The sequence below is a fragment of the Acinonyx jubatus genome, chromosome B1 (genome assembly GCF_027475565.1).
Source record: "Acinonyx jubatus isolate Ajub_Pintada_27869175 chromosome B1, VMU_Ajub_asm_v1.0, whole genome shotgun sequence".
NCBI classification, from domain to species: Eukaryota; Metazoa; Chordata; class Mammalia; order Carnivora; family Felidae; genus Acinonyx; species Acinonyx jubatus.
Window position 1 is genome coordinate 535,422 of NC_069382.1, and position 22,875 is coordinate 558,296.

General features: G+C 53.1%; 1 protein-coding gene across 5 annotated transcripts in view; it reads left to right on the forward strand.

Moving 5' to 3' along the window:
* The window catches only part of DLGAP2 (DLG associated protein 2), a 770,542-nt gene that overhangs the window by 165,639 nt on the left and 582,028 nt on the right, over positions 1-22,875 (forward strand). For all 5 annotated transcript variants that reach the window (XM_027049960.2, XM_053216207.1, XM_027049964.2 and 2 more), the window contains one exon: positions 15,786-15,840. In XM_027049960.2, coding sequence (XP_026905761.1) covers positions 15,786-15,840 — 55 coding nt within the window. The remainder of the gene's footprint in view (positions 1-15,785; positions 15,841-22,875) is intronic.

The window sequence follows — 22,875 nt, forward strand, 5'->3', positions numbered from 1 at the left end:
CTGGAGATTTGGCTGTCAGTTGATGGCATGGTGGATGGCGTGGTAGGTGGCATGGTGGGTGGTGTGGTGGATGGTGTAGTCAATGGCGTGGTGGGTGGCGTGATGGATGGTGTGGTCAATGGTGTGGTGGGTGGCGTGGCCAATGGCATGGTGGGTGGCATGAGGGATGGTGTGGTCAGTGGCGTGGTAGGTGGCATGGTCAATGGCGTGGTGGGTCGTGTGGTGGACGATGTGGTCAGTGGCGTGGTAGGTGACGTGGTGGATGGTGTGGTGGGTGGCGTGTTGGATGGTGTGGTCAGTGGTATGGTGGGTGGCATGAGGGACGGTGTGGTCAGTGGTGTGGTAGGTGGTATGGTGGATGGTGTTGTGGTCAGTGGCGTGGTAGGTGGCATGGTCAATGGCATGGTGGGTTGTGTGGTGGATGGCATGGTGGTGGTGTGATGGATGGTGTGGTCAATGGCGTGGTGGGTGGTGTGGTGGATGGCGTGGTGGTGTGATGGATGGTGTGGTCAATGGCGTGGTGGGTGGTGTGGTAGACGATGTGGTCAGTGGCGTGGTAGGTGATGTGGTGGATGGCATGGTGGATGGCATGGCGGGTGGTGTGATGGATGGTGTGGTCAGTGGTGTGGGTGGTGTGGTCAATGACGTGGTGGGTGGTGTGGTGGATGGTGTGGTCAATGGCATGGTGAGTGGCATGATGGATGGTGTGGTCAATGGCGTGGTGGGTGGCACGAGGGATGGTGTGGTCAGTGACGTGGTGGATGGCGTGGTTGCAGTGCTAAGTGATTCTTGCCTCCTGCCCACATGTGCTTCTCATCACAGGGGTGGCCGTAGGACTGCACTTTGTACCTAAGAGATGCCAGTGGAGGTGCTGCATTCCTTGTGGTGACCCTGAGGAGCCAGTGGGTGACTGCTTGCCCCCACCCCGTGGCCGTGGGCTCTGGACAGTGGTCTCCGTGTGTCCCCCCTGAAATGGACGCAGTCAGTGAGCTTCATCTGTGTGTCTGCCACCCAGGCACCGGGGGACTTTTTGCCGCTACGGCACAACCAGGGCATTTGCATGTTCTGTGCAGGGTTCTGAAGCCACGGTTGTGAGTGGGCATTTGACAGGCAGTCAGCAGACCAGGTCAGCTCACGCCACAGTGGTGGAAGTTCTGTTTCTGAAGCCGGAAGGGTCCATCTGAGCTGTGAAACGGCCAGCAGTCCCATGACATCTCCATTCCTCAGTTTACTCTAAAGTGGGGGAATCGTGTCAGGTTTCCTGAGATCGCCACGGATATGGAATCAGAGCGCGACAGGCAAGCATGTGGCCCGAGGCCCGGACAGTGAGTGCTGTTGGATTTGTGCATCCTGATATCCACGGGTTTGCTTGCAGCTGGCATGCCCTGTATTCATCTGGGGGGCAGTCCCACCTCGTGGGCCCTGCTGGGAGCAGCGGGAAAGGAGCCCTTGGTGTCCTGGGACCCCACAACTCAGACGCAGACCCCTGCACCTGCTGTTTGTTAGGGTCAGTGGTCTGAGGCTGATGACCGCTCCCGCGTGTGTCACTGTACCGAGTACCTCAACAGACACTGACTCAGGGCCCACGTCAAGCCCGGCTCTGGGCCCTGGGGCCACAGCACGGCCCCCTGACAGACTGTCCTGCCTGCACAGAGCTCCTGCTCTAGCGGGGCAGGGGGAGAGCGCACAGAAGCAGGAGGTAGCACCAGGCCGTGTAAACTACGAGGGAGCACGGTGTGGGGAGAGCAGAGGGGCCGGTGCGGAGAAATGACCTTGAGAAGGCTGGAGGGACCTCGCAGGGAATCTGGAGGGAGCCATCGGTGAGGACGTCCTGGAGGGGAGCTTGCCAGCAGAGGGCAGCACGGGCAAAGGCCCTGGGGGATGCTTGGCAGGTGGGAGAGCAGCAAAGGGCCCGAGCGGCCGGAGCCCTTGAGGGGGCTGAGATCAGTAGCTCTTGCCACAGAGCTCTGGGGGCTTTGGGGCATTTAGGGACCAAGTGTTCTGAGGATGCGTCAGTGTTCTGGGCCAACGATGACATCCAGACTGGCTTAGAAGGTCAGACTGGTTTGTGTGTGAAGACCAGTTTTGGAGCCACAAGAGCGGAAGCAGGCAGGCCAGTCAGGAGGATGCTGGACTCATCGGGCCGGTGGTAGCACCGCCGGGGCAGGAGTGGGGGGCGTGAGACCCTGCCTGAGTCTGATGCAGGGTTCCAAGTGAGGTCTGAGGCCCCTGCCGGGGACAGTGTGCTGGCACCATTTGCAGAGATGTGGTCACGTGTGGACGGGGAGGTTGTTTGTTAGGGGTACACGTTAATTTTGAGATCCCACTGGACGTCTGAGTGGTAACAAGTGGGCAGTTGTACGTGTGGCCCTGAGATCCAGGGAGGGGAGTGTGCAGGGCTCAGGGATTCTGGACCAGGGCCCGGGTGGTGATGGAGAAAAGCCGTGTCCTCGGCACCCAGAGCTGAGAGGCGAGGCGAGGATTCGGCACAGGAGACTGGGAAGGAGCCGGAAGCCAAGGCGGGGCCCTCCTGTGCTGTCAGAGGGCATGAGTTCAGACGGAGGCTCGGTTAAGGGGAAGGTTCACAGGTGACGTGGAACCAAGCATTTCTGTGGGGTCCTGGCGTGGACCCTCAGTGCTCCACTCACATCTCCTGGGGGCGCACGTGGTAGGAGTGGGGTGTTGGGTAAGGTGCTTATTTTATAGCGTTAGGCGTTGACCGTTCTTGAACTTTCAGAGAACACAATTGACACAATTACCAGCGTTTCTGTGCGAATAACAGAGCTCTTTAAAGCGCCAGTGTTTGTGGGTCGTCACTGGCCCCCACGTCCCTTCACCTCTGTGGACTGAAGTCTCCGGGACCCCTCACCCTACAGTCAGGAGGGTCAGCCCGTTGGTGGTGAGGCTGGATGACCTGTGATTTAAGTCACTCTTTGCTTTTCCGATGATTTGTTTACAAAAAGTGAGAAATGATGTTTGTTCTCGTAATTTAAGTTGTTACGCCTTTTCAAAGCTGTTCATAGGACTGTAAGCTCCTAATTAGTTCCTGAGTTCTTAACTTTGTCAATCAATAGTTCCTGAAACTTAGACTAACAAGCTTGTGGGCCAGCGTTGTGAAACAGCCAGTCTAAACTCATTACATGCCAATTTCTATTTTTAAACTCAGATAACTGTTCTGTAAAATTAAGTTAAATGGTCTCTTCTATAAGAATGGAAATATCTGCAACTTTTCTTGGTCCTTTTCTGTCTGTAACGGGTACAATTTGTGCAGTGTGTGTGCTGGCACTTCTTGGTTCCAGGCGTGCCCCCCCCCCCCACCCCACCCCGTCTACAAGATACAAGTATATCGTTTGACTTGCAGAAATGAGGTGTTTGACTCCTTCACGAGACCCGAAAGGCAGGCTGTCCTGAGGGGGTTTAGTTTTCTAAATCCTCAGAACCCTGTGAACACCCTGTGAGCGTGGGGTCACCTTTCCAGATCACAGGCGTTTGTTCTGTGCCAGCCGTTGGGGTAGGGGCAGCATGAGGGGCTCGAGGTCCTCACTGCAGACCAAGGATGGTCTCAGGGAACGGTATGAGGAGGCACCCCCATCCCGAGGTCGGCCTCTCCTGACAGCAGCACTGAGGGAAGCTTCTGGAAGTTTGAGTGGAGTGCATGCCTGAGGGAGAGCAGGGCCGGGGTGGTTGGTGAGGGTCTCTCCCAGTGTGGGGCCAGCCCTCCGGTCCCCCCCCCCCCGACTTTCTTGTTGAGCAGAATGTAAGTCCATTGGCTTCCCTGGCTTTAGGGCTTGACGCTGACACCCTGTCTCACTGCTTCTACCCTCCACATGGCTGCCCTGCCTGCCTGTTCCCATAACAGGGCCTCTCCCCTGCACCAGGTCCTTCCTGGGGGGTCCCCACCCCACAGTAAGTGGGACCCTGTCCTTCCCGGGGGGTCCCCACCCCACAGTAAGTGGGACCCCGTCCTTCCCTCCGGGGGGCCCCCAGACCACAGTAACTAGGACCCCATCCTTCCCTCCGGCGGGCCCCCAGACCACAGTAACTAGGACCCCCGTCCTTCCCCCTGGGGGACCCCACCCGACAGTAACTAGGACCCCGTCCTTCCCTCCGGGGGGCCCCCAGACCACAGTAACTAGGACCACATCCTTCCCTCCGGGGGGCCCCCAGACCACAGTAACTAGGACCCCATCCTTCCCTCCGGGGGACCCCCAGACCACAGTAACTGGGACCCCATCTTCCCCAGGAGGCCCTCACCCCTCGTCCTTCCCAGGGGCTCCCACCCCATAGTAACTGGGACCCCATCCTTCTCCCTGGGGGGGCCCCGCCCCACAGTAACTAGGACCCCATCCTTCCCAGGTTGCCCCTACCCCTCGTCCTTCCCAGGGGCCCCCACACCACAGTAACTAGGACCCCATCCTTCCCCCTGGGGGGCCCCCAGCCCACAGTAACTGGGACCCCGTCCTTCTCCCCGGGGGGGAGCCCCGCCCCACAGTAATGAGGACTCAGGAGCTGGCATTACTCTGGCAGATGCTCAGTGTCGCCCAGTGAGAATTGGGGAACAATTTGGAAGCCACACATGCTCAAGAGCACACACCCCTGTCGTGGTGGCTTGGCCCCTCCCCTGTGTCCCCGTCCGTCACGGGGAGAGCCCGAGAGGATGTCCTCACAGGGTGGTCCCGGGCAGTCGCCAGAGCCCCCTGCGCACAGCCCCACTGCGCTGCGAGCCGGGCTGGGCTGTGCAGACACGGGGGTGGAGCACGAGATCTTTGGTTGAGGAAAACCTCTCCGAGAACCGCCGGGGCGGTCCCTCACCCCGGTGCTCCCATGGTCACCTGCTGGTGTTGACGGCACGCAGGGGCTGGGCCCACTCCAGGGCCCTACGATCTCCTGTCTCCGCGGGCTGCCCCGCGGGAGGTTTGCGCCAGGCTTCGTGGCCGAGGACCCCTGCTCTGGGCCTCCAGATGCCGAGGAGGCTGGTGCTGGTCTCTGGCTTCAGCCAGGGTGCTCCAGGGCCACAGAGCCACAGGGCTCACGGGTGTGTCCGTCTGTCCCCCTCTCTGTGTCTCTGTGGCAGGATGTTTGTCGTGAGGAAGTGGCTCGCGCATTACGGAGGCTGCGTCCGCAGGCTGGAGGCCCAGGGGCTCCGAGAACCAGGCAGCTGCCGGCTCATCTCCCAGGGTGAGGGCAGCAGGCACACTGTGGTGCCGGCTCCGGCCCTGAGGCGGAGAAGCGGGGGCAGCTCCTTCCTCCTCCCCTTTGGTCCTGCTCAGGCCCCGAGGGGACCGAACTATAACGCCACGCTGCCGGTCTGGTGCCGGGTCTGCCGGTGCAGGTGGTCTGTGCTCTGGAAACCCTCAGACGCGCCCAGAAACGGGGTTTCGTCTCGGCACCCTGAGGCCGGTCAGGGACGCCTCGGGACGCACGAAGTTAACCGTGGCCGGCACGGAGCCAGCGGGGTGGGCATCTCCAGCCGGGGGGCACACGGTGGGCCGTGCGTGCGGTCTGACGGCCGTGATCACCCGGAGGAAGGGGTTTGAGGGCGTCGAGGAGCAAAGACGGCGTTTCTGACCACAGCCGTCCTGTAAGCCTGGTGCTCTACTCGCTCTCGTTTTCGAACGTGGGGGGTGTGCTGACGTGTGCCTCTCAGCTGGCCGTTTGCTGAGGGTGCAGAGGCTGGCTCCCTGCTGGCCTGTTTCAAAGAACAGCTCTTGTAAGGCTGGGCAGTGACCTACGTCGTGCACTCAGAAGCGGTTGTTATCGTTGGAAACACTCCTCACAGCTCGCTCAGTACGTGGTTTTCGGCCTCGAACATCGCCCCTCAGTTTGTGGATGTGCTGGATGCCCCGCAGGCCCCCTGAGCTGGCGGCGGTGGGGAGCTCACCAGCTGCAGTGTGTGGTTCCCCCGTTGCCTCACTTGGGTGTGATGTTGGGCTTGGAGTCGTGGCCTCTCCATCTCCAGGGTGTTAGGTGCCAGTGCGGCAGATCACCGATGAGGACAGCCGTGTGGAACTTGACCCGCCAGTGGTTCTGGTCATGTGGCCTCTGCCCATCCAGTGCCATTTCAGCGAGAGGTCCCTGCAGCTAGGTGACTTTGGGGTTTTCCCTCTTTCCCCCTGAAATCACAGGCAGAACCTTGTTCGGCTTCAGTGAGATGCTTGCACTACAGCGTTGAGCACGGCTTTTTATTTTGACGTTCTCATTGCATGGTCATGTCCAGTGGTGTCACGGGGTTTGCTTATTCACATCAGAACCGTGATGGGCTCCTTCCTGCAAGGGCCCATCTGGACGAGCTCCCAGGACAGGGTTTGAGGGCTGCTGTGGGCCGGCATCGGCAGCCCCCACATGGGTTTCTCAGCTGTCGCCCCAGCCACCCGACTGAGAGGAGGGGACCGTTGACCTCACTTTGTACGGACGCCCTGAGCTGTGTGTCTGTTGCCACGGAGGTGATGCTTTGTGGTTTGCGAGGAACGTTCAGTGCGGTTTTGTTGTTTGGAACACCACAGCAGTGAAGAGGGGCTATTAACGCCGTCTGGCGGGTTGAGTTTTAATCCTTGTGTTGACATCCATCTTTCCAGCACACAGCATGATGTGCACGCACGAACCCTGCACGTGCAGTGTCTCTGGGGGCTGTTGTCTGTGCGGCCCGTGCTCTGTGGTAATGCTTCTACCAGCAGAGATGCACCCGCCTCCCAGGAGAGGCGTGCGGTCACCCCGGGTCTCCTGTGTGTGACAGATGACAGCCGTTCTGCCGACAGAACAGTCCCTTGGTGGAGGGAGGGAGGGTCCAAGGAGGCCCAGCCGTGGGCACAGAGCCAGAGAGCCTGCCCTCCCCACACCCTCAGCGGGCAGGTGGGGCACCTGCAGGAGGCTCATGTTCACTGTGTGGTGAAGTCCCTACGGTCCCCCAGACGTGCTTGCATTTTGTGTGAAATACAAGCCAGTTTCCAGTTTCCAGCATCGATGAGCATTCTCCCACCCTCCCCTCCCCCAGCACCCTCACCAGACGGTGCATTTGTCAACCTAATGATGTCGCCGTCGCCCGGAGTCCACAGTCTACACCGGGGTCCCTCTTGGTGTCATGCATCCTGTGGGTTTGCGGAAATGTGCGATAACTTGTGTCCGTCCTTACGGGGTCACCCAGCCTAGTCTCACTGCCCCAAGCCCCTCTGTGCTCCACCTGTTCGTCCTCCCTCCTCCCACGACCCCTGGCAGCCAGCCTCTCATCTTCTCACTGTGTCCGTAGTTTTGCGTTTTCCAGGACGTCCTGGAGCTGGAATGACACAGTAAGTAGTCTTTCCAGATCGGCTTCTTTCCCTGAGGGATGTGCATTAAGGTTCCTGCCTGCTTTCATGGTTGGATATCTCACCTCTTTTTCATGCTGAACGATATTGTATTGTTTGGATGGATGGACCATTTTATCCATTCATGTGCTGAGGGGCTTCCAAGTTTGGGCAATTATGATAAAGCTGCTGTAAACTTCTGTGTACAGGCATTTGCGTGGACGTGAGTTTTCAACTGCTTTGGGAAATATCAAGGAGCAGGATTTCTGAATTGTACGTCAAGAGTATGGTTAGTTCTGTAAGAAACAAGCCATCCTGCATCCCCTAGAAACAGCCATCCCGCATCCTGTAGAAACAGCTACCCCCTGTCCCCTAGAAATAGCCATCCTGTGTCCTGTAGAAACAGCCACCCTGGGTCCCCTAGAAACAGTCATCCCGCATCCTGTAGAAACAGCCACCCCCTGGGGCGCCTGGGTGGCGCAGTCAGTTAAACTTCCGACTTCAGCCAGGCCACGATCTCGCGGTCCGTGAGTTCGAGCCCCGCGTTGGGCTCTGGGCTGATGGCTCAGAGCCTGGAGCCTGTTTCCGATTCTGTGTCTCCCTCTCTCTCTGCCCCTCCCCCGTTCATGCTCTGTCTCTCTCTGTCCCAAAAATAAATAAACGTTGAAAAAAAAATTAAAAAAAAAGAAAAGAAACAGCCACCCCCTGTCCCTTAGAAACAGCCATCCTGCGTCCCCTGCAGAGGGAGAGGGACAGCCTCTGTTGCTCCGCGTCCTCGTTCGCCAGCACTTGGCGTGCTCAGTGCTCTGGGTTTGGGCTGTCCTCACAGGTGTGGGTGGCGTCTCCTTGTCTGAATTTGCGTTTCCCTGATGCCACGGGATGTGGCGTGTCTTCTCACGTGCCTCTTTGCTGTCAGTCAAGGTCTTTGGCCCACGGCTTGAGTTGTCTGTTTTCTCGTTGGGTGTTCTGTGCGCATTTTGGATAGTAGTCCTTTATGAGGTGTGTCTTATGCGGGTATTTTCTCCCAGCCTGTGACTTGTGTCTTCTCTAGACAGTGCTTTTCACAGAGCAGAAGATTTTAATTTTCATCGGGTGCAGCTTACTAATTCTTTCTTTCATGGCTCGTGCCCGGGGTGTTGTACCTAAAAGGGCGCCTCCCTGAGGAAGTGCGTCTAGGGTTTTCTTCTGTGCTATGCACTAGGGGATTCATAGTTTTGTCCTTTACGTTTAACCTGTGATCTACTTCACGCTGTTTTTTGTGAAGGCTGCAAGTTCTGTGTCTGGATTCATCATTTTGCACGTGGACGCCTTTGTTGTGAAGACCATCCGTCTGCTCCGCTGTGTTGCTGGGGTCCCTTTGCCAGAGAAGAGTTGTCTGTGCTTATGTTCCACTGGTCTGTCCGTTCTTTGGCTGATACCATGCTGCCTTGATGACTGGTGTTTAAATAGAAGCACTTGACCTGAGTCCTTCTCTTACAGCCCTTCGTAAACATTTTTTCCTGAAGTGACTCTGGATTGGGCCAGACTGTGCTCATGTTTTGTTCTTGCTCCTAGCGTTTGCCTTATCCGGGTTTGCTGGATGTGGGTTTTGTATGAGGTAACGACTGAGTTCAGGTGTGTCTGACTTATAATGAGAAGCTATAAAAATGTGTGGAAGCACTTTAATTCCAAATAGGTGTTTTGCTCATTTTTGTCATTTTGAATGCCCTTAAGGATGGGGGCAGGCGCTTGGGTGGCTCAGTTGGTTGAGCGTCCACCTCTTGATTTCGGCTCAGGTCACGCATGATCTTACGGTTTGTGAGTTTGAGCCCCAGGTTGGGCTCTGTGCTGACAGTGTGGAGCCTGCTTAGGATTCTCTCTCTCCCTGTCTCTGCCCCTCCCCCACTTATTCTCTCTCTCTCTCTCTCTCTCTCTCTCTGTCTCTCTCTCTCTCTCTCTGTCTCTCTCTGTCTCTCTCTCTCTCTCTCAAAATAAATAAACATTAAATGAATAAACATCCTTCAGGACAATTTAATACTGCCTTCCTATAATTGTAAAAATCATTGTGCAGACTGGCCGTACATTATTTTATGTGAGTTAATTTTAATTATGTGAATCCTACATGTACACACTATAAAAAGTGAAGTGGTTTTAGGAGGTGTGTGAAGAGCGGCCCCGCCCTGTCCTGCTGCCTGGAGACCCCTGTCCCCTCCCAGTGCCCCGCTGGCGTGTGTGGAAGACGGGGCCTCTCCGGCCCCTCCCCCTGTGCTCAGTGTCCCTTATGTCCTGATTTTTGGGTAAATCGATGGTCAGTACTTCTATCACATTCAGTTTATAGGATCACACCTCTTTTTTTGGTAACGTCTTTTATTGTTTGTTAATTGCCTTATTCTTTACTGTCTTAACATTTTTATCCTTCTTTCCTGTGTGTTCAGCCCGCATCTGTCCTCCGCACTCCCTCCTTCCCTGGGGCCATGGCCGGGTGTCACGTGGGGACCCTCCACCTGAGTGTGGCCCTTGCCTCCCCGGGGGTGGGGGGGTGGGGGGGTGGCCTCTCGGGCTGTCTGCTCCTGCCACAGGTCTTGTGGGGTCATTTTAGAAAGTGACCCATTTGATGCCTTGCTTGTCTCATGGTGTCTTCTGTTTCTCCCTTGGAATTTCTAAAACACCGTTTCTGCATATTCCAGCTTCCAGTATTTAGTATTTTGGTTGAGTTTGGGACTGTTTGTTCTGGATTTTCATGATGGTGAATCTTAGGCTCGTCACGTTGTGCTGGCTGTGCCAGGAGCTCAGTGGGCCTGTTGAGTCCGAAATTACGTCGTTCAGACCTGTGGATCATGACCGTCTGTGTGATGCTGTGTGTTGTTTCGTGGCCTTTCATCCTGGACCTCCCACTGGCCAGAATGGTGTGCCCCCGGGATGGCCACATAACCTCTGTTCTCTCCTTTTTTCCCCTCTTTATATAATTTTTCTCTAAACCTTCTGGGAGACTTCCTTGAATTTGTTTTTTTAACTACTTTTTAAAATTTTATATTCATTTTTGTTTTCTTTTTAAATTTCCAAAAGCTGTTTCTTGTTCTGTAGATTTCCCTTTTATAAGAATAGCATCCTGTTCTTGGGTCACGGACAAAATCTCTCCTCCGTCTTTCTGCAATGTTAATCATCATTATCTTAAAATGTTCTCTTGTTTTGGTAATGCTTCTGTTTCCTCTGATTTTGTTTTTCTTAGTCACTGTCAGAGTGGGGGGGTTCTTTAAATGCATGACAATCCTCAACTGTGAGTTTTCATTAAGTGCAAGACATTAAACATTTATGTGGAGTTGGTTTTTGGTGAGTAGATGGGGCTTATTGGCTGGTGGAATTTTCCACACAGATCTGGTGCAAGCCAGTTTTAATTGGAAAGCCTACGTTAATAGGAAGTATTTTCTCTTGGCCTTTTTCATTTTTCAGAGGAGAATATTCTGGTCTCCTGCTTGGGGAGGACGGGGGTGGGGCAGGTGACAGGCCAGGGTTCTCCTTCTAGAAGAAGGTGAAGCAGTTGGGAGGCAGAACCGTTGGGCGTGCCAGCTTTGTGTCTCGCTTCTGTGCAGCCCCGGGACTGCTCCCCAGCACCTGTGTGCTTGTGCTCCCTCTGGTTCATGTCTCTGGGTATGGGAGGGGGGCCTGGGCACGACACACTCCGGCGTGGCTGCTTGTGCCCTCCCTGGAGACACAATGTGCTTCTGAGCCCCACACTTCTGGTGCTGAGTCCTTGCCGAGAACTCTTGGACAGTCAGACCCTAGATTTATGGCTCTCCTCTTTCTGCTCCTTATCTTTTTTTATTTTAAGTTTATTTGTTAATTTTGAGAGAGAGGGAGAGAATCCCAAGAATCTGAGCTGTCAGCATGGAGCCCAGTGCAGGGCTCGAACCCACAAACTGTGAGATCTTGATGTGAGCTGAGATCACGAGTCAGATGCTTAACCGACTGAGCCCCCCCCCCCCCCCCAGATGCCCCTTTCTGCTCCTTATCTGTCAGGCTCCTGTTGAAATCCTTTCCGTACGTGCCCAGACACTCGGTTCTTGTGTGTGAGTTTTTATCTCAGCCACTCTGCCGACTTAAAGTCATGTCTGTGTGCGTCGAAGGGACAGGTTAATTGATGGTGTTGCTGTGTTTACACAGCATAAGCTGCATGCTGGGCTGGTTCAGTTCGCCGAGTGTGTTTCCTGTCCAGGGAGCATCAGTGTCGCTTGGGAGCTCAGTAGAAGTGTAGATTCTGGGTGTGTCTGTGCACCTGTGTGTTTAAAGGCATAGGAGAGATTTATTGAAGATTGGGAACAAAATCTTTTTCCAGAGCTTTGTTGTGGTATAATTGACACACAAAAACTCCAGTTTGAGGCACTGGGATGTGGACACACACCGTCCCCACAGTCAAGGCCGTGAAGGTGTCCATCGCCTCCCAAAGTGCCCTTGCCCCTCCTCGTGGTGTGGTGGGCACCCCCTACATACCGTCTGCCTGCACACATTCCAGGAGCTCGGCATAGCATCGCGGATGGCAGGTGCTGCGTGTGCACAGGCTTCCCGAGCTCCTTCTCCAGCCCGGAAACATGGGTGAGTGCAGGGCTGGTGGGGCGGGGTGGGGGGGGGGCTGTGCTTACAGCCCCCTGCATCGCGCTGATGCAGGCAGAGTGTGATGACGCACCCCTGCCCCACTCAACATGTGACCACCGAGGCTGCCGGTGGCTGAGGCTTGCCCTGTGCACGTGCGTGTGCCCTGAGGGTGTAACAGTGGCCTGTATCACTAGGAATAGGGACGTCTCCGTCTGTGAATCCCCCTCTTCCAGTCCACCCTCCAGTGTGGGAGTGCGTGCAAACTCCCCTCATCCCCACAGCCGCCCTGAACATGTTTTCTTTGGAGATGCGAGCTGATGGGCATGGTGCATGTGCGGCAGCCGCCTCCCTGGCCAGCTGCTGTGAGGGGCCGCCACGGGCACAGGGCTCGACTGAGCACACAGGAGGTGTGCCGGGCCCCAGGGCAAGTGTGGGGCCGGGGGCCAGCCTCTGTGTGGCCGTGTGCCCTGCAGCAGCTGCCCAAGCTGGTCACTGCTGCTCAGCTCCCCTTGGGAGGGAGGCATAGGAGAGAAAGCCTGTCAGACATGTGCAGATCCACGGGCCTGGCAGTGATGCGGGGGCTGTGTGCAGATCTGTGTGCAGATCCGTGGTCCTGGCTGGGAAGCGGGGGCCACATGTAAATCCGTGTGCAAATCCGTGGTCCTGGCTGTGACGCGGGGGGCCGTGTGCAGATCTGTGTGCAGATCCGTGGTCCTGGCTGGGAAGCGGGAGCCTGGCTGTCTCATTTCGTGAGAGCCACGGACACGGCTTCTTGTCGGGATCTGCCTGCAGCTCTTGGCTAACAGTTATTGGCCGGGAAGAGGGGCCTGAGCAGCTTGGTGTACCCTGTGCTCCCCGCGCTGCAGAACGTGTCTGAGGCTCACGTGCCCCGTGGAGCACATTGCGCTGCGCGGTGTTAGTTTGCAGATGTAAAGGGCACTAGCTCGTTACCTGGGCCGTAGGAAGTAAGGCTGTGAGGGCCTCCAGCTCACGTGGCTCGTTGAGTCCACATCCAGCTTCTCGTGACCACACGGGGATGGAGAGGCTTCTGCCTGGATGGAGGGAGAAGGGGCGAGGACAAAACAGCACCCCTGAGAAATTTTATTTTTAGATATGAATGTAGTTGACACAGGATGTCGCCTCCAGACCTTGTTTTCTTCTGAAAGATGATGCACATATTTGAGGTCTGCGCCATTCAATACGGCGGCCACAGCCACGCTTGCACTTGAAATGTGGACAGTGCGACCGAGGACCAGAATTCCGAATTTTAATTGACTTCACTTATGTTTTCACTTAACTTTGCCCGTGTGGCCAGTCAGCGCCGTATTGGGTCAGCAGCACTGGATCTGAGGCTCTGGCTCTCTTGACCTGACGCCTTAGGTAAACCCTGCTCAGGTTGGCCCCACCAGGAGTCAGGATGCAGGGAGGAGTGAAAGCTTGAACTTGACATTTGGGGAATGGATTGTCAGTTGGAAGACTCTGGACACAGGACGCAGAGGACGTAGGCAGCAGCGGTTTCCAAGAGCACGTGCTGTGGGTGTCATGCTCGTGATTATGTGGGCAGGTGCCCGTGGATGTGTTCTGTGGGGTGCAGAGCACGGTGTCCCCCAGGTATTCTCAGTAAATGCTCTCCTGCAACAGGCAGGTTAGTGGCATTGAGCCTTTACAAGTGCCGTTGGGCAGGCAGGGTGATTTCATTCCCTTCTGCTGTTTTTTGCGGAGGCTTCAGGGAGGGAGCGAGGCTCCTGTGGGGTCCCCGGCCCAGCCCGAGCTGGTGGCGAGGGAGAGACGTGAGGCTGTGGCACCTGCCGGGATCGAGCACTGGTGTCTCACCTGTGGCCATAGCGAGGAGGAGCTTGTCGAGATTAGGGATGGGTGCTATTTTTGAACTCAAATGGTCTGCCCTCAGGAAAGTCACAAGTGGGTTCTATGGCTGCTTGTGATTTCTCTGGACCCATGTGTTGTTCTCTTGCTTGGGGTCACGTGAGAAGAGCCACACGGCTTGTTCACAGAGACCGCGGTGGCCAGGGTGGGCTGAGCACTGCCTCGGAGGGACCCTGGAATGAGCAAGGGGCCATGCCCGTTGGTGGCCGCGTGGGGCGGCGTCTAGGGTGGGGGCTGGGATGGGGAGAATGGCGGGGTCGGGTGCAGAGGCCTATTGAGGCTTAGTCGTGTGTGTGGGTGCTATGCATGGGAGTTCCTGTGGCTTGCTTTTCGAATCACTCGTCTAATAAGCTGACGTGTGTTTGTGGACATCTGTGTGGCTCTCGAGGTCTTTCTTCCCTGACACAGATGCCACAGGATGGACCCCAGTGGGGTGTGATTGCCGTGGCGTATCGGGGCCTGGAAGGGGGTCTTCCTGTCTGTGGACAGTCCCTGTGGAGCGTGCAGCCCCCCAACCCCACCCCAGGCGGGAATCACGGATTCTGAGGAAGCCCTTGTCACCACTGCGGTCTTTCCCACTGGTTCCTGCACTGCCTAGAACCACAGACTTGTGGTGTCTCTTAGGTTTGTTTAGACTTGGAAATTGGGAATACCATTTTGTCTGCAGCTGGTGATACTTGGGCGTGAATTATTCCTTCCCTGGTGTGGAGGGATGGCAGGCAGCATGGAAGAGAAGGCCGATGCTCTTTCAGAGCGAAGCTTCCGTGACTGTTCGTTCCACCTATTACAACAGGCTGTGCGCTTGACTGGATCGCAAGGCGATCAAGGGCAGACCCTGGGCTCGGTGCGCCTGCCTCTCCCTGCTTCTCCCCTCTTCCCTCTCTCCCTGCCTCTCCTCCCTCTCCCTCCCTCTCCCCCCTCCCTGCCTTCCCCCTCCCCCTCCCTCTCCCTTCCTCTCCCCCTCCCTCTCCCCCTCCCTCTCTGCCTAACTTTCCCCCCCCACCTGCCCTGCTTCTCCCCCCCCTCCCTCCCTCTCCCCCCTCCCTGCCTCTCCCTCCCTCTCACCCCCTCCCTGCCTCTCCTCCCTCCCTGCCTTCCCCCTCCCCCCTCCCTCTCCCCTCCCTCTCCCTGCCTCTCCCCCTCCCTCTCTGCCTAACTCTCCCCCCCCACCCGCCCTGCTTCTCCCTCCCTCCCTCCCTCCCTCTCTCCCTCTCCCCCCTCCCCGCCTCTCCCTCTCTCTTCACTAAGTAATTGCTCCGAGATAAGTAATGCCTGCTTCTGGGCTGAGAGTCTTGGATGGGTGTAATCACAGAGGGTTGAGGAATGGTTGCAGCTTCATCGGTGGAAAACTCAGGATGGAAGTCCAGCTTTTACTGTGATTGAGTTAGAACGCAGAATCGTAAATCCCCACATGGTCTCTTCAGTGCAGCTTCTTTCAGTCTGTGCTTTGCCGTCGCCTTACACTGCTGTTTTCTGGGGAGAAAGCTATTTTCTGTTATTTTCACCTTCCCTTCACTTATCAAATAAGATACTTCCTTCATCATTTACGACCAAACCATGACTGTAAATAGAGCCTTTTCTGCCACATTCCTCTTTGTGACTCATCCGAGATGAAAGCATCTGTGCCTGGATCCCACAAGACAGGCTCCATATACTGCCGCTGTATGGTTCTCCACTTTCAGGCTCTAATTGCATCTAATATTTTAAAAGCCATCACAAAAATTGGTGGGCCCATTTGCCTTATTGTAGGAGTCCCTTGAGTGCAGCTTTCAAGATCCTCTCAGGACCCATTAGGGGCATCCATGAAATAGAACTGCATTACCATTCTGGAACAGCATATATAATCAGCACACCTACCTGATTAACCTTTTTGATGCAGAATGTGTGTCATCAAAATTTTCCTGAATTGTTTAATTTGTCAGATCGTTCTGGGCGTGATGACCCTGTGCGACACGGAGCGACCTTATTAGAGAAACACTGCTACAGTTAATGAGACACCTTTCTCCACCTGAGTGATAACCAGATGTATCTTATTTGTATGTTTTGAAACAGGTTTTGCCTGGCATTCTGCAGAAGCATTGCTGTATCTTACCAGACAGGAATACAGGTAAATATATTTTGTTCTTCTGATGTGAGCTGACGGGTTTTCTCTCGGTGGAAAATTTGAGAAATATGATTGCATAATTTAGACACCTTGTGTTTTTAGCTGTTGTTTAGTGCAAGATTGTATATTGACTGAAACAAGCGAAAAACTGGATTGTTCAGTTTTGCGGTGAGTTACAGCCTGAGCTCGGAGATCTGTTTCTCTTTGACAGAGTAAATATATTTAGATGATTGTTGTCTTAGGCCTTTAAGGGAAACTGGTTGTCTTTTAAAGTTGAATATCTGAGTTTCAAAGTGGTTTATTTTGTTGGTTGTACTTACTAAGAAAGAACGCCAGGACCGGCAGGCACAGAACGTGTTTGTGGTCAGTCTGCTGTCCGGGCGTTACTGCAGCCAGGCTAGGAACTGGCCAGGTGTTCTGTTCTTAAAGCCTTGAGGGTCTCAATGAGAAAACAAAGTTTGGGTGTCTTGCCGTGGGAGATTGTGTGTTGTGTGATTTCTCACAGATTTGGCGTCTGGAGGTTGTAAATGAGGTGGTTTGTATTACTCTTAGGAAACATGATGGAGGGGGGGAATATCCTGAAAAGAAACCTTTGGAACTTTATTAATAGTTTTAAAGTTCAGGAACAAACATGAAGATCACATGACGGAGTGTGTTGTCCTATGGGTCTTTGTCTTAATTAGTCTCCCCGGTGGGGTTTCTGATTTAGAGCATTTTCATCAAAGAAATTGCAGGACCTGAGGATAAGATACAGAATGCTCTGTCTTTCCTCCCAGGGCTAGTTCTGTGAGAATTTGCTCCTTCCTGGGATAAGCTGTGTCCCGTCAGATATGTCTGCCTCCCAGGGTGCTGGTGCTGGGTGCGGAATGGAGGCACGCTGCCGTCCCCTTAGGGTTTACAGCTTTAACAAAATGAGCCATAACGGACTCTCTGAGAGTCAGAAGAATTTAACGTGTTGGGATATACTCTAACAGCATATTAACCAGCTAGTATGGTTTTGGAGTCTCATTCTTAAGTGATCAATGAGTTACTGTTTTATATTATGCATTCCAGTGAAAAACACCGAGTATTTGGGGAAAATAGGATCTTTATTTATTTTTTTACTTATGATCATGGACAGACTGTATCACCACCTGTATTATTTTTCAAAAACAGTCCATAGAGTGGTCCCTGTTTTGTTATCACCCATTTGGATATACCCTGGTTGTGACTTAGAGCACACTTACTTACAGGGGAGTTTGTCCGGAATGTGGCTACGTATTTTTTGAGCCTCTTTTTATATTTCAGAAGTCTTGGTTAGTAACAAAAATATACGAACAGGTCCCACGTGAAGGAACAAAGATTTTTGCAAACTGTGTCCGTCAACAATAGTGAGTGGCACACAAGTTAAAGAAGGAGTGATTAATTCTTGCACATTACTTTCTGTCTTCCAGGCGAGTCTCTGATTCTGAGCCACATCAAAAAATAATGATAAAATTCGCTAAAGGCTAAGTACCATTCTCTGGGAATCTAACTGGATTTTAAGTGTTGAAATGAGATTTCTGTATTTTTAGACCATTTGTTACATAAGAAGTTTCAAGTTAATCTGTGAAATTCTGCCAAATTGAGATGTTTTATTTGCTTTCTGTAAGAATCCAAGGAACTAGCCTTTAGAACCCAGAAAGCATCCCCTTCAGTAAGACCTGAATACTGAGAACGTTTGTTAGGGGATTTTCTTTTGAAGATTTTTACATTATAGAAGTCAGTTCTTGAAGACCCAAGGCTATGACATTAGGTGCGGAAAACGAAAGGAATTGTATCGAATGAGAGGAAAGAAAAGTCGGCTGAAATTATAACTCTTTCAAAGTGTCAGCTCATTCAGAGCTGAAAGATGTGTGAATTCTGGTTTTTACCACGTAATGTGATCCAATATGTCTGAAGCTGCTTAATTATTTAGGAGATGTTGTTTGGAAATTTCTTCAGACTCAGATGGAATGGTTTATTGGCTTTGCATTTTAATGACATACAGGTTCCTTATGAACTTGAATGGGTTTTTTTTGTAGTGTTAGTAGTTGTATAGAAGCATTTCCACATTTTTGATTAAAGTCAGTGTTGAAATGGGGAAAGCGTTTCATTTTGGGAAGATGAAAATGTTCTGGATGGTGTTGTTGGCTGTGTGGCACCATGAATGCACCCAGTGCCACTGAGCTCTGCACTTAAAAATGGTTAAGATGGTAAATTTTATGTGTGTTTTGCCACAGTTAAAAAATTGGACAGCTCTGGGATGAGCCATGGCTGTCATGTTGTTTGCTTTTTGCTTTTTAGTTATTTTAGAAATTCTGTAGCTGCGTACCCGGAAGAAGATGCACATATTTTCAGGTGTTTGTCATTGTCATGGAGCTGATGTCCTTAACAGAACTGGGTGTGAAAAGCACGAGGAGTAACATCGGATGGTACACTTCGCCCTTCTCTGGATTAAACAGGAAAGACAGACGTCATCTTCTCTTTGTGTTTCGACTCCTTGGGATAGTTTTGGCCGATGATATGCAGAGCTGAGTGAATTCTCTTGACCAGCTCCGCAAACTGCCTTATTTTCCGTGTTGCTCTCAATAGAGCGTCAGGCAGGCAGCATGTGTCACGTCGTGATGGGGATGCGCCTGCACAACCAAATGCGCCCGTAGGCCCTTTTGTGTTTTGGTACGTCAGCTTTGCTACTAGCCACTCTCTCTTTTCTTGTTTTGGGGCCCCTGTTTGACCCTTCGTCTGCCTTCGGTGTGCTCCCTCTGTGGAGCGTGTGTGCGGATCCAGCACCCGCGGGGGGACGGGACTGGCTTGGGGAGGAGTGGCAGATGCCCGGCGGACCACTGAGGTGGACGGTTGGCACAGCAGCGGCATCTGGTACTCAGCTCGCTTACCGGCCTCTCCTGGAGTGGCCGCCAAGTGTCGTGGCCCCTCCGTCTCTCAGCACCGGTATGGGGAGCTGCCTCTGACCTGCACGTGGAACGAGGGCAGGTGTCCTATGGTCTGCTTCCCTTCAGCGTGGAACCCTTGTGTCTGAACCCCAGATGGCTGGTCTTTGGTGGGACCCCTGGACACTGTGCAGTTAAGGTAGTCCAAGGTGGTGCTCAATCCTGTGTGGTTGGAATCTTAGTTGAGCAGTGACTTCTTCACAAACATCATTTTATTATGAGTGGCTATTTTCCGCACTAAAGTTAACCCGTCTTTACTTTGTGATAGGCAGTTTCCGCTGTGAGGTTGGCGGACGTCGGCACGTTCGTTCCTTGCGGTACGTGACTCACAGCCCAAGCTGCCCGTTACCTCTCTGACAGTATCTCATGTCTCATCACATGAGGGTACGGTTTACCCATAACCATTGTTGGCTAACACGTCGGGGGCAACCCTCCATGAAAGAGATGTGGATTAGGAATCCAGGTTTCCCCAACAGTGAGGATTTGAGCAGCGAGGAGGTTGGGAGATGTTTAGTTCTTGGACAGTTGGGCTTCCTTATCTTGATCAGTGTGGTTGCTTCAGAAGTGCCACGCCACTTGGGGAGTCGTGAGCTTGGCAGATTCTCCTTTGTTCAGGCTACACAGCAGGCAGGGATTGGTATTCCGAGCTCCACTGTCCCGCAGCATTTATCCTGTGTGGTCAGGAGACAGCCCATTCCACTGCTAAGACTAATGAGAACTTTCTGGAATGAATTGGGTTTGCAGTGAAGCAGTGGCTGCACCCACACCAAGTTTGGTAGTAACACCTACGTCACGAAGCCTCAAGCGAGGGGGCTGCGTCATGCCTCTGTTCGATGGAATGGAAAATGTGAAATAATCTGTATATAAAAATCGGGGTGGAAAGATGTTAAGTATTTCTGTTATTTTGTGGAACCGATTCTTGTGTTTGCAAATACGTACTGTGTCATTCACTGAGGCCATAAGGGTTACTGACTCTGGTTGTTGTTGGGTCCCTGCCAGTGAGATGCTGGTCAGTGTTTGACAGTGAGAGAGGGGCCAGGAGGCCCAGGTGTCTGTGCTGGATGTGCTCCACCCCTCTTGTGGGCGAGTGTGGGTCCGCGAGGACTTCTCAGCTGCTTGCCCTCCCCAGCTGCTACAAGTTAGCTCTGCTGTCCCACCGGTTCCTGCCTTTGTGCCCATGCGTCCTTCCCGAGGTGTCTTATCCAGGGGCCAGGGGTCCATGTGTTCAGTTGTGTATTGGCCAAATAGAATCTTGGATTGAGCTTAATGTTTGTGAGAGGGCATTTAGTTTTCCAAACCTACATAGGTTGACAAATATCTTTATCCTGTATACTTGGATGTGGAGTCTAAATGCACTATTACATAAGGTTTTAGAAGCCTATGGGGCGGTGGACTTAATTACACATTATTGAACTCTTCAGTGAGTAAGGCTATTGGAATATGGACACCCGCTGGGGTCGTTTGCATACTGAGCTCAAATGGCAGAGGGAACGTAGTTGTCGAAATGGCAGGGGCGTTTGTGTTTGCTCCATCTAAATCCCCGGTGTCTTCAGAGCCAAGGGTTTAAAAAGCTTAAAATTGTTTTTAATGTTTTATTTTATTTTATTATTTTTTTAAAATATAATTTCTTGTCAAGGTGGCTAGCATATAGCGTATACAGTGTGCTCTTGGTTTGGGGGTTCCTGTGATTCATTGCTTACACACGGCACCCAATGCTGGTCCCGACAAGTGCCCTCCTCAGTGCCCGTCACCCATTTTTCCCTCCCCCTGACCCCCACCCCCATCAATTCTTAGTTTGGTCTCTGTAATTTTTTTTTTAACGTTTTTATTTATTTTTGAGACAGAGAGAGACAAAGCATGAACGGGGGAGGGTCAGAGAGAGGGAGACACAGAATCCGAAGCAGGCTCCAGGCTCTGAGCTGTTAGCACAGAGCCCGACGTGGGGCTCGAACTCACGGACCGCGAGATCATGACCTGAGCCCAAGTTGGCCGCTTAACCGACTGAGCCACCCAGGCGCCCCTGGTCTCTGTATTTAAGAGTCTCTTATGGTTTGCCTCCCTCCCTCTCTGTAACTATTTTTTTGTTATCTCGCTTCCCCCAAGGTCTTCTGTTAAGTTTCTCAATGAGAAAGAATGAAATCCTGCCATTTGCAACAACATGGATGGAACTGGAGAGTCTTATGCTGAGTGAAACAAGTCAGTCAGAGAAGGACAGATGTCCTATGTTTTCACTCACATGTGGAATTAGAGAAACGTTTTATTTTTGAGAGAGACAGAGTGTGAGTGGGGGAGGGGCAGAGAGAGAGAGGGAGACACAGAATCGGAAGCAGGCTCCAGGCTCTGAGCTGTCAGCACAGAGCCCTGTGTGGGGCTCGAACCCACGAACTGTGAGATCGTGACCCGAGCTGAACTCGGACACTCAACGAACTGAGCCACCCTGGTGCCCCTTAAAAAGCTTTTATTTTTGCGATGGACACATACAGGAAAATCAGTGAGTGAGTTTGCTGTGTTTGCCACAGACCTGTCTCAAGAGTAAAGGGTTCCCAGTAACTGATGGCAGAAGAAGGCTCACGGTCTGCGAGTGGGAGTGAAACTCTAGTTTGTGATTTTCACACCCAACGGGCGTGATTCCCCAAAGCTCTGCATGCAGCCGTGTCACCATTGTTAAACTTAAGCTTTGCGGTAACCGTGGGCGTCGCACCTTGTGTTCCTAAGGTGTCTCGGTTTAAAAGTCTCTCAGATCACAGTAACTTTTGGGGAGTCCTTCCATGTTCTTGGGAGATAGGGAATGTGGCGCCATTTTGCGGGTGATCCACAGGCACATGTGACTTCACGTGTTGTCACACAGCTGCTAACTACTTTGCTGGGACGCAGATATCTGTTTTCCCTCTAAGTCAGCACACGACACCACAGTGACCCTGTGTGTAGACTTCCCTACCAAATACGGTTCCAGGCAAGCAGTATGGACCAGGGTGCCAGTGGAGGGAGATGAGCTTGGCCTGTGGAGCTTCAGGATGATGTGGCAAGTGCTCCAGATGGCTTTGTTGCCAAAAAGATGTCCAGTTAAGTGGGAAACTTACCTCCACAGGATGCTTAACCATTTTCAAAATGTCAGGTGAATGGCATTTGAAGACTAGGTTAAGGGTAAAATGTCACTTCTTTCAAAGACCAAATATTTCATAAGTTTCTCTTACCCAAATACTGAAATTATTTACACAACCTGAGGTGTGCAAATGGGGTGCCTTGCTGTGTGGCTCTCACGGCAGGAACGACAGAGGAGAAGCCAGGAAGAGCCTTCTGTGCTCAGCCTGTGTCTCCACGGCCTGGTGACACCCCAGCCTGTGTCTCTGTGGCTGGTGACTCCCTAGTCCACATCTCCGTGGCCCGGTGACTCCCCAGCCCGCATCTGCACGGTCTGGTGGCGCCCCAGCCTGTGTCTCCATGGCCTGGTGACGCCCCAGCCCACATCTCCATGGCCTGGTGACACCCCAGCCCACATCTGCAGGGTCCAGTGATACCTTAGACTGTGTCTCTGTGGCCCAGGGACTCCCCAGCCCGTGTCTTGTGGCCTGGTGACCCCCCAGCCTGTGTCTCTGTGGCCTGGTGATGCCCCAGCCTGTGTCTCCGTGGCCTAGTGACACGTTTCCTTCCCTGTCCGCCAACTGAAGACAAAAAACAAAAATCCTCATCTGCCAAAAAGGACTTTATTTCATAAACTGAAAATTACTTTATTAGAATCCAAGTCATGCTATTTAATTGCTGACAGAATGAAAGGTTATGGATCAATAGTTTTAAGGCCAGAACTGTTTTTTTTTTTTCCACGTGGCTTATTCCTAACCCTGAGGGCCTGCTTCTAGCCTAGCTGGCATCTTTGCACCAAGTAGAAAAATGTCACCCCTTGGGGAAAGCGAGATGGAAATGAACGGAAGCAGGGTTCCTGCTCTGCTCACCCCGGGAGCAGGCGCTTCTGTGCAGAGCAGGTGGACGTATTTACTGACTGAGTTTTATGTTTAGTGGCAGTTTAATGTGGAGACACCAGCTCTGTGGCTCAGGGTTGAACGTGGTCTGGATGTGTCTCCACTGGGGGCCT